This window comes from Pelodiscus sinensis, chromosome 11 (genome assembly GCF_049634645.1).
Source record: "Pelodiscus sinensis isolate JC-2024 chromosome 11, ASM4963464v1, whole genome shotgun sequence".
Lineage (NCBI taxonomy): Eukaryota > Metazoa > Chordata > Testudines > Trionychidae > Pelodiscus > Pelodiscus sinensis.
In genome coordinates, this window is record NC_134721.1 from 9,084,297 (window position 1) to 9,096,484 (window position 12,188).

The 12,188-nt window shown below is 41.1% G+C and overlaps 1 protein-coding gene across 1 annotated transcript in view; it reads left to right on the plus strand.

Moving 5' to 3' along the window:
• The window catches only part of LOC102457357 (uncharacterized), a 55,840-nt gene that overhangs the window by 25,288 nt on the left and 18,364 nt on the right, over positions 1-12,188 (plus strand). Inside the window, exons 6-10 of the mRNA XM_075938585.1 lie at positions 772-1,008; positions 2,223-2,297; positions 3,479-3,695; positions 10,830-11,038; positions 12,018-12,090. Of these exons, the coding sequence (XP_075794700.1) occupies positions 772-1,008; positions 2,223-2,297; positions 3,479-3,695; positions 10,830-11,038; positions 12,018-12,090 (811 nt within the window). The remainder of the gene's footprint in view (positions 1-771; positions 1,009-2,222; positions 2,298-3,478; positions 3,696-10,829; positions 11,039-12,017; positions 12,091-12,188) is intronic.

Consider the following 12,188-nt stretch of genomic DNA (forward strand, 5'->3'; position numbering starts at 1 on the left):
GCTTGGAAGTATTGTGGTAGACTCCCTTGCTAACCTTGTGCCTTTGATTCATGAGGGGTTCTTTTAATTGTCTTCAAAATATTTTTGTATTGTATGTTACTTCATTGTAATGAGTCTTTATGAGTAGAAATTACAAGCGGGATTTTCAAAAGCTTTCAGCACCGGCTTAACTTTGCTGCCATTGAAGTCCATAGTAAAACTCCTGTTGACATCAATGGGAGCAGAATTAGGTCAACACTGAACATGTGTGACAGTCCCACCAGATATTCCCTGCTGCGTGCAACTTTTAAAATGTACTCAATATAAAGGTTGACATATCCCACAGAGAGGAGACACAGATGTGCCTCAGAGCCAGTGTAAGTGATCTTGATTTGTATTTCCTCTGACTTGTACCGCATGCATCCATCACCAGCTGGAAATGTGGTGCTTTATGAGGTATTAAATCACCGAGGGTTCGGTTGTTCACACAGATGTGAGCACTGGCCCTGTTAGGGGGAATTCAAAGGCCTTGACCTATCTGTGTGGCTAGATAGTGTGTAGATAGTCAGCCTATAGACAGAAGCATCTCAACCAGTTCTACTTGGCTCGCTGTAAATCAAAAGGTTGCTTTCAAGCCAAAATGACCTTTGATTAGGAATATGACTTTAAAGCAATGTTTTCTGTTAGGCGTTTTTCATGTGTTTTGTATGGAAGATGGTTCATTTTATAAGACCCTCCACCTACATGGTACCAGCGCATTTTTCCTTTCACCTCATTTTTCCCCCCCTCCAGGAGTTAGTGGCTGTGGGCGAACACTTTGATATAGTTTTTATTGATGCTGATCAAAGAAATGCTGTTAACGACTACCACTTTGTCATGGATAACCACTTGCTGAGAATGGATGGAGTGATCTGTGTGGAGAACACTCTCATGAAAGGACAAGTCTACCTGGAGAACGTATCTGATGAAAATGTATTAGCTGTCAGGAAATTAAATACTGTAATTAATTCAGATCCTCGTGTGGAGCAGGTTAGTGCTATACGGTTACATTGGTATTGTAAGTATCTGTGAAATTGCTTTCAGCAGTATTGTTTTATAAGACTCCTGGATGTAGTCTGACTCACTCATGCTGTCTAGTCCTTATAGTAAGGGCCTTGCTATAAAATGTATTTTTGTCAGTTCTAGCAGAGGAGCAAAAAAGAGTCGTCATGGGTGCATCTACTCTGCACCCACAGCTTGAAATAAGCTATGCAAATTGTGCAGCTTATTTTGAGTTAATCTCAAAATAGAGCACTATTCCAAAACGTCCCTTACTCCTCATGGAACGAGGTTTACAGGGATGTTGGAATAGTGAGCCCATTATTTTGAAAAAATGGGCTTGTTCAAAAGATGTGGAATAGCTATTTCGGGATATTTGTGCAATCCCAAAATAGCTCTGCAGTGTAGACTTAGCCTATGTTATTCACCCTGTGAAACACTTATTTGCTATTTACAAATTTACTGATTTACTAGATCCAAATGGTTCATTCTGTGAATGGTTGTGATCTTTTTTGTCATCAAGAACAGATGCCTTCAACTGCAGAAGGGGGTCTTTGACACTTTATCTGCTCAGGCCCCGAATTCTACTCTTAGCCACTAAGTCACAACACATCTTATTTTCTTGTGTTTGGATAGTGGCATTGGGTCTGCAAAATGATGTGTCATTTTCATTAAGGTATGGTTGCCATCCGGACAAGGCACTAGTTCAGGCACACACCTCGTAGGGTTGGGAGGGTCAAATGCATGTTACATACAGAAGTACACAAAGGGTAGTAGGCAAGATTATCCAGAGAGGATTCAAAGTCATTATTATTAAGTTCCAACAATGTTCTTGCTAGGGAGTCTCAAAGAACTTAAAATCTCATGAGACAATCAAAATCAGATACACTGAAAGTCTCAGAGGTGGTGTCTTGTTTATAACACTGGAAGACATTTCGGCATTTTTATGGATCTAGCCTTTGTGAAAGTAGTCAGTCTTGAATGGGAATCTTAGGCAAGATGGAGGACTGTCAGCCTGGGATAGAAAGGGACTTTACAGTCCAGGGAACAGCATGCAAAGAGGAAAACCACTATAATACCCAGCCAAGCCAAAAGCTCACTTGAATCCATAGAAGACTCTTCCACTTACTCCAGTGGACTTTGGCTCAGGCCCAGAGTGATGTGCCCTGAAGCTGAAATGGTTTGGACACTGCTGTTTTTTCCAGATTATTTTACCTGTGGAAGATGGGATGAGTGTCATCCGATGGAGCTGCACACCTGCAGCTGTGATGGAATCCAAGGTGTGTATATTCTCCCCCTAAAGCAGTATGGGTGAAATCTTGGCCCACTGAAGTCAAAGGCAAAAATGCCATTAATTTCTCTAGGGCCAAGATGTCACCCTTTGTTTTCACTTTACGCAGTAGAGAGACAATCCTTCTTGAAGAATGGATCCTGCATGCATCACTTTTCTCAGTAATTGCCTAACGAGTAAGAATTACAAGTATCAGTGTGAGGCATGTCATAAATTATAATGTGCTGAGGGGCAGCCGGCTGTTTTCTCTATATCATTGATTACAATCATTCCTTCCCCGTCCTACCATATGCAACATGCACCCAGTTTCCCACCCCCACTGTTCCTTGATTTAACGCCCCCCCTCCACCTTGCAGGACCTAGAGCCCGAGCCTGAACGTCTGCACTCAGGCGTTGGGGGAACACAGGAAGGGATAAAGGAAGCAGTTGTCCAGAGCCCAGCAATTCAAAGGGGGCCCAGGACTCCTGGCTGCTACTACAGTAACAGCAACGACCAGAACCCCAGGCCCTTTACATCACCACTGGAGCACTGTTCTGCATGGCTCTGAGGCCTGGGGGAAGGGGTAACACCATAGTCCGGGAGGCGCTAAGGTCTGGTTGCTCCTGGCCCTGCCCCTTTCCCCTGAAGCCCCCCTCATCTCGCCTGGGGCCCCGTGATAGCTGTCGCCTCCCATTCCCCCATTGGCACTGCTGTAAAACATCTCCTCAGGCTAGCCTCCGAGAGGCCAACTCCGCTTACTCAGGCCGGCCACAGATATAGCCACAGTGGAGGGGTTTTGCTACTGGAGTCGTTTGGGGGTGTTACGCCTTTGACATTCACACTGCCCCCAGGCATGCAAAGGAATCCACTGGGAAGCGTGCCAGGCTAGAGTTGTGTAACTGGAGCAGTCATTGACGTTTTCATCAGCGCAGCCATTTTGCCTTCTGGTGTGGCCCCTCTGTAGCCCCTCGGGAGCAGTTAGCCTTGCTGGCATTTGGGTTTCACCGAAGAGATTCAATCCCACCTTCTTGAACAAAGTAAAGGGGCAGGAAGCCAAGGAACAGCTCCTGGCTTCTTTCCCCTCCCCCCAATACACCTGAGCATTCGTGGGGAGGGGGAGGGGAAGGAAGGCTAATGGGCTGAAGATAACTGACTTTTGACCCTCAGTGCATTGTGCTATTTTGCTCCAGAAAGCAGTGGTGAAAGATGACGTCTTTTGGGGCCACAACAGATGTCGCATCCTTGATCGCCTGCGTTTGGATGGCAAAGTGGCCTACGTAACAGGTGGAGGCCAGGGGATAGGAAGAGCCTTTGCTCATGCATTGGGGGAAGCAGGTGCTAAGGTAGTAGTTGTGGATCTGGTGCTTCCGAAGGCAGAAGGGGTCGCCGAGGAGCTTAGCCTGAAAGGTAAGCCATGGACGGAGTCTCTGAATACTCTTCTACCTGCACTTCTGAAGTGTACGTCCCTGCCTGCTAGCTCAGTGGGCTTTGTTATTTTCAGTGGTTCTGGTAGCTTGTTGGAGAATTACTTGCATCGAGTTTTGGTGCAGCATCAGTCAAATAACAAAGCAAAGAATTGCCAAATGGCACACGGATGCTGCAGTCCGGAGAGAGTGATTGACTCATGCAGCATCTTAGCATTGCTCCAGCAAGCAATAGCCAATGTCACGTTGCCTGCTTGTGTTACCTCATAGAGTAAGTGCCACCAGGAAAGCAAATGACCTCATGTAAAACTATTTATCCAGAGTACCTGGAGGAAAAACAGCATACAATGAACCATGACTAACAGGCAAAGAGAATAGCAGTTTTTTATTTATAAGTGCTCCCTAATACACATCCATCAGCCAGAAAAAGAGGTGTTCCATACATTATGTCATGTGGCAGCAAAGGTATTTAAGACTTAAGTAACAAAGGACACTCCTTCAGCCCTTTACCATACCCCACCAACAGCTTCTCCTTTCACACACTCAACCTATCATGCAGCCACAACACAACAGAGGTGCATAGGGTCATATTTCTTATGGCATGCATTGGTCTTCTGTAGATCTAATAGTCATGGGTCAAACTCTTCTGTCCTTGTTCAGAACCCATTAGTTTCAAAGAGGGTTTTGCCTGAGAAAAGGCTGTAGGATTTGGTGCTGGCCCTTTCTGTGTGACTTTACTTCCCCTCGCTGCATCATAGAGTAGCCATCATTCAGGAATGATCCATTCACAGGACAGAAACAAGGAGAGGGTTAGGGGAGAAGCCAAAGAGAAGCAACACGGATCATGCCTGAAATTTTAATGGGTACCAGCTAGTTACATGTAACTTCAAAGATTATGCCAGACATAAATATACTTAAAACGAGATTTTCAGGAGTGCTTGATTTTGAGTCCCAAACTTGGGACACAGTGAAAAGTCTTGATTTTTCAGAGGCTAGCTATCCAGCACTTTCTTAAAATCTATCCTGTTAATTTTTGGGTGCCGCTCTTTTTAGAGACACCCAAAATCACTAGAAGCCATTTTTGAAAGCATTGGCTCTTCAAAACACACATGAGTGAAAAGCAGAGAGGTGAGATATTAATACGCAAGACTGGCATACATCACAAATAAAATCCCCCCCCATAGGTGAAAACTTCTACCAAACCACTTACATTTTGTGTTTTTATTTCTAAAATAGGACATCCAATTTAATTCCCCTCCCAAGACATTTGCCAATGTGATAAAGCTAAGCTGTATTCAGGAAGGAAACACAGACAATTGGAAATAGAGTTTTAATGAGAAAAGAAATGAAGTATCACTCATTTTCTAATTCCTCTTGTGAAAGTACATCCAATCCTTCTGCTATGTGGGATCCTTCAATGCCATCAAAGATGTAGCTTCATTCAGGAAAGCAAGACACTACCATCTGGGCCCATAGTCTAGTACTGGTGTAAATGGATGCAGGACTAGACCATGCACTACTGCAGAAAAAATGTTGGTTAGCCTTTCTGGGGTGCAAAAGCTGGAGTAGAAATTTGCCTTCTAAAAAGAAAATTGTGAATGCACTTTTCACAACCAGGATTGCAACCAACTTTGCTGCTTCTGCAGAACAGTTACAGTACTCATGCACTAGAGGCTCACGCATTTCAAACAGAGCTCACTGGAGGATGACCATTCTGTTTCATAACAACTTGGAAGTGCTGACATTTTGTTTTTGATCTGCATTGGAATGAAAACAAACAAACAAACAAACAAACAAACAAACAAACAAAGTTAAAGTTGTTGCAAAAATGAATTGTGCCCAGATGTCCATTTTGCAGTCAAAAAGATCACATGTTCAATCTCTCTCTCAGAAGTCATCAGAAGAGTCCATCCTGGATCCCACTAACCTTTCCACTGAAAACTTCATCAAAATCAATATGCCTCTGTGAAACATTTTGGTGTTGATGAAACGAATATTTAGATGAAAATAAATTTGGTTGGAAATGTTCTGACCAGCTCTGCTCTTGTGTAAATCCTACAGATTTACTATCAACACATCTTTTACTTTTATTTTATAGTAAAATGGAAGGAAGTCATGACCGTTTTTGATTTTCAATTAACGAATCACCCACTTGAAAGGCTGCAAAACACAGCCCTACATCATCATCTGATTGAGCTTTTCGGAATCTTTCAATGAGGTTTCCAATTACAAGAGTGCCTTACATTTGCATAGTTTGTGCATTCAGTGTCAAGGAACATTTTGCTGCCTTCATTGGTAACGTTGTTACCCCAGAATGAGTTTTAGACATAGCAACATAGCAGCCCCAGTCCTTGGATCATGCTAGGGATTGGACACACATGTAATAAGACTGAGGAATAAATCAGGTGTTTCACTGCTTTCCAGCTGTGTCCAGCTAGTTTAACCTGAAAGCTGTTTCCATGAACTCTGCATAGTAATTCCACAATGGAAACTGTTGCAAGTGCAATGCCTGTGTAATCCATATGTGTTTCACATGGTATTCTGTCCTCCTTTAGTGGCACCTAACCCAGCTGGAGACTGATGAGCCTGCTATAATCTTTGCTAATAGTCACACAGATTTTAACTCATTTACTAGAGGCTCATACGTTTAGTTCCAGTGGTCCCAGGTTCAGTCTTGCTCACCAATAACTGGAGTTTGGTGACATTACATATACCGTACCTAGGTCTTTGAGAGAATTCTGCAATAGACTGACCCATAATGTACAATTTAGGGCCCCCAACCCTCAGAATGTCCCCATGAATAACTTCATGCATCGGAGAAGTCCTGCTGTCCTCACAGGTGTTGAATGAGCAGAATCAATGGAGGCTGTTTAGATGCTTGAAATTACACAACTGAACAAATGTCTACAGCATCTGAAATAGACTCAAATAGACGGTGTTGGCCTTAACTCTGAATTGTCTTGGATTAATAGGCTTAGAACTAAGCTACCACTTTAAGACTATATTTTTAAGAGTTTAATTTTCTTTTAGACATTAACTGGATGGGCCATTATAGTCAACACCCAAATGACATCAAAAGCTAAGTATTGGACATTTACAGCCCACTCAGTTAGCTTCATCTAGCATGTACACTATAACTGACAATTTTTTTTCTCCTTTCCCTGCTTTATATTTTGGGTTTTCTGTGCCGCCTCTCTCTGTCCCTTGCTCCACTCATCTGAAGAAGTGGGTTGTGCCCACAAAAGCTCATGATAATGTCCTTTTTTTTTGTTAGTCTCTAAAGTGCTACAGGACCATTTATTGTTTTATTAAATTTTCTTTTAATATATTATTGTAAGAAGTGAAAAGTCCAGTTTCTTTACTCTTCCAGGCTATAGAGCCATTTAATGGATTTGATTATTTCTGTCTGCATTTGATAAACTATTTTTAATTCCTAACCACATTTCATTCCTTCTCTGTATGCTCACATATCACTCCCATTAGCATTAATCACAGCTGGGGATACATACCCGAGGAAAACAGAGCTGCTTAATTGTTTGTGAACCTAAAGAGGGACTATTCTCTCACTGATGCATGTGTACAAGTTCTGTTAAATTTAATGGGAGGTATACATGTGCAATCCTGAGAGGTACACATATTAGCCACTTTATTTCCTGAATTTGGGTGTGATTTTGATAAGGGACCATAATTATTAATACCTGTTATTCACAACCAGAACATCACAGGTATTAACAGGAATACCTGTTATTCACAACCAGAACATTTCATTTTGTTGCGAAGCACTTTTTATTTTAGGCAGAGGGGGGAAGGAACACTAGCAATGTGTTCTAGTGGAGGTGGAATGCTGGAAATGTTGCAAAAAAAAAGTGGTGAAAATGATTTTGAGATTCTGTGGAGTGTAAAATGGCAGGAACTCTAGAGGAAAAAAAATCTTCTTTATATCTATGAATAGAAGCTAAGGTCTCGATTCTGCAGTCTTATCTGTGCAGCTGGATCTCCATCCAATCAGTCAGTGTCTGCATAATCACAGAGGTCCATCGCTACAGATCGGATTGCAGGATGAGCGATAGCAGAGGGATGTGTTTACGTTTTGCTACATATATAGTAAGGTTTGAGACAAACCAGCATAGGGCAATGGACAGTCCAAAATGGAAAGATTATAGTACAATGGAACCTCCGCATTCTAGGTGTCCCAAATCCAGGAACACCCACAGTATGGAGGAGAAAGCAGCTATGTGCTGCTGCTCTCCCTGCCTCCAGATGGGGGAATGGCAGAGCAGCAACGCGCTTCCCCTGCTGCTCCCATAGTGGCATGGGGTGGGGAGCCACATGTGCACCCAGGAAGGGTGTCAGGTAAGTACTCCATTCCCATCCCTCTCACACCCAGACTCTGCAGCACCCTCCCTAGGCCAGCAACATCTTTAATCCGGCATATCCTTTTTCACAGGGTTGCCGGATTAAAGAGGTGTAAATAACACCATTTTTTTTACAAACATAGAAGACAATTTAGGAGTGCGTGGAAATGTTAGATAATGTTGGTTATTTTCAGTGTACTCATCAGATACAACGTATAAAAGAATATATATTGTTTTGAAGTAGACATTTTTCACTGGTTTCATTTTTCGTGGAATGAGGAGTACAGCTAGTTCGGATTAGGAAGCCTAATCCGAACTAGCTACTCCGTGCCGCGTGTAGCCGTGTGGCACGGGGTTCGAACTGCCGGCATTTAAAAATGGCACCGGCCGGCTTCATGCAAATGAAGCCCGGGAAATTCAAATCCCGGGCTTCATTTGCAAGTGCGGTATGCCTACATTACCCTCCTAGTTCGAATTAGGAGGGTAGTGTAGACATACCCTGGGCTACAAGACATGAGGGACCAGGAATTGTGGTTCATTCTTGGTTATTTTGTTTAATTTCTCAGGCAGGGGCATGACTGGATCCAGCAGGCAAGTTCTGGGTGCTCTTACAGGATCATGTCGCACGGGTGCATGAGGTGAAGGAAGGCTGATTATTTTTTCCCCCTCCAAGTTCATGCATCACTCTGGGACACAGCTGTCCAGATGCCTGGTGCCAGGCTGCCATACACCTGTGCCTGTCCACTGGCAGAAATACAGGCACCTAGGGAACTTTTGCTGCTAAAATGTAGGGGCTGAGCAAGTTTAGGCTTCCACAAGCTTTGGGGGCAGCTGAGCTGAGGGTTTTGAGAAGTCACTTCTATGACTTTATCCCAGTGTCTGTTGCTATGTTGGAAGATGCTGGTTTTAAAAGTGGTGTTAAGGTTGTGTTATTTCTGCAAGGGTCAGAAACCTCGTGGCGTTCTCTACATCTTCGGCCAGCACTGTTGAAATAAAGGTTAATAACAATAATCATTATTAATAGCATCTAGCTGGTAAACAGGGCATTTCCATCTATAGCTCTCAAAGCACTTAACAAAGGATGCCAATATCCTTATCCCCATTTTACAGATGGGGAAATGGAGGCACAAACAGTGAGAGTGACTGACCCAAGGTACAGTGGCCAGTGGCAGTGCTGGGACTAGAAATCTGATGTTGTCAGCAAAAGTCCACTGCTTGATCCACTCAATGTTACTATGTAAAGCTGCAGATGTCTGTCTCTTTGTGTCTCTCTTGCTGAGGCTGGAGCCCCCCTTCCCCACCAAAAAACCCCTGTGGGCTTTCCTAAAATGCTCCAGAAGACACATTAAAACATTTCTTCTTGGAAAAAGACTATACATTTTCCTTTTTGACATATATCACTCATTTTCAGTTATTGACTCATTCCTATTTTTATTAATAAACCACATGACAGCAGCTCTGTTAGGATCCTGTTTATAATATGTAACTTCTCCCCATCCTTTGTTTCTTGCTCCTAGATGACTGATCTGTGTTATAGCTCTAATGGCTGCCTACACTCCTATGAATTAATTCCCAGTCAAACAGAACACTGGGGCACATGCTTACCTTTAAGCACATTTGTCATTTCATCGACTTAAAAAAATAATAAGGGTCCACATTTTAATTAAAACTGAGCTTTCCAGCATGTGCAGTATTAAAAAAGAAATGCAAAATCTAATCTGGGGCAACTTCCAGTTGAGATGGTACATGTGCAAAAGACAAAATACACAGATTTGTTGATGCAAATGCAGATGTATCTGTCACTTTTCACGTCCATAGGGTTCTTTTTCAGTTATTTACTAATGATATTAACTTTTGTGTTTTAACAAGGAGCCATGATGGATTTGTTACTATGAAAGCCATAACTCTGAATATTTAGATTTTTGTGTTGAAATCACAACTATAGCTTTGGATAACTTTTGCATCATACACCATTATGCATTACAGAAATATGTATACTCCAATCTCTAAAAGCCTGATGTTCGAAATCAGTTTGGCTGAAAACTCAATTTGATTTCTGTGACATCTGAAGTTCGCTGTAAAAATATCTTGTAACTCAACAGATAAAATATTCCTCTGTTTTATGTTGTTTATGAACTAGTAACCATCATTGGAAGGTGATGCATGAAATCCTGCAAATTTGTGGATATCTGCTTTATATCTGCATCTGCAGATATGAATGCAGATATCCATGGATCATTTTCAAGGACATGAATGTGGACACAAATACAAATTTTGTATTTAGATCCCTGAAAATTAGTGGATATCTGCATTATATGCACAGGTACCCACATCTGCATATGTGGATACCAATTTTGTATCTGCACGGGGCTCTAGTGATACACTTTTTGATCCCTAACACACATAAAATTGTTAGAATGTCCATCACTTTAGCTCCTATGCTGCAGTTAGACTTTTGACCAGAAGATGGTGCAGTATTCAAAGATTCATTCACTTGAGGAGGCAAAGAACTCTGATTTTAAGTAAGTTGTGTGCTAGAGGACAGTGTGTGTAGTATACAAAAGTTAAACTTAGGAACTTTTTAAAAGATTCATTCCCCTATGCAACATGCTTTCAAAAATAGCATATAATTTGCTGTAATCAGTGGAGTAGTGATGAAATGGTTTATTGTTTTTGAAGAATTAGTAGATAGTTACACAAGAAATGATACCTTGTTTTATGTGAAGGCCTCTCTTTGTTTTATCCATCTCATTTTAATGTAGGGATAAAAAGCATGGCATTGGCAGCAGATGTAAGCAAACCTGAGGATGTACAAAGGATTCTTGATGTGATTGTAGCTAGGTGGGGCACAGTTCATATTGCCTGTAACAATGCTGGAATTAACATGAATTCTGCAAGTGAAGACACTTCACTAGAAGAATGGGACAAAACTTTTAATGTTAATTTACGAGGCTTGTTTTTGTGCTGCCAAGTAAGTAGGAGGATCTGTACTCTTTTCCATGAAAATGTGGTTGTTTTCTGAGCATCTGACTTACCCAGAGGTTTACTGATATTCTTGTTGCTAATTATTATCATAAAATTGATTGTATATTAGTGTTAACAATAATTTGGTTATGTATCTGTAGGCTTAGGATGATTAGTTTTTTATTAGGAAATGTGGGTAAACATCAATTTCACATATAAACCGATAGACATTTTTTTTCCCCTAACAACTGAAATTTACCAAAGTAAGAAAAATGCTGACTGCAGACTTTTTTAGATATTGAGGATATTTTCTTTGTATATTTTGACATATGATGTTGACAGTTTTGTGTTTTAATGGTTATTCATCTTTGACTTTTTGGAGTTTAATGCTTGCTCTCATTGACAAATTGTATTCCCCTCTCCCTCCGCTGAATTTTCCACATCTGTGAAAATTAAAATAAACAAATTTAAAAATATTTGAAAATAAACATTGGTATAATCTGCTGAAATTGTAAAAAAACAAAAAAACAACAAAAAAAAAAACCAAACCAAACTAAAATAAAAAACCCCAAATCAATTCTTATGATGCTGTGAATCAGGTATACATTTAGGCCAAGATTATAAAAAAGTAGCAAGCAATCACTGGGTGTCCAGTAGACACCTTAAAAAGTGACCCGATTCTCAGAGGGTGGGTGCTCAAAACGTCCTAAAAATCAGATTCTTCTCTGGAGTATCAGTTTGAGTGCTCAACAGTAAAGGCACTAGATCTTATTACTCACCTTTAGAAAATTTTGGCAACACAGTAGCTGAATTAAAATGACGATAGAAATTTTTCTGCATCAGCCATTTTATATCAAATTTTTATATCTTGCACTTTAAAAGAAATCCATAAACTCTTCTGAAAAGTGAAGACTAATTTATTATCATGTAATTATTAGCACAATCACAAAAGGGGTCACTGGTCTTTCCTTTAATTTCTGTCACAGGCTGCAGGCCGCATTATGCTGAAGCAAGGATATGGGAAGATAATTAACACAGCATCTATGGCAAGTTTAATAGGTGAGTGATGAGATCTAACAGTTGTGCTTCAGAATCCATATTTTAATTACTACCAATGCTATTTGAATCAATTAAACCTGTATTGGGAAGGAGTAAAT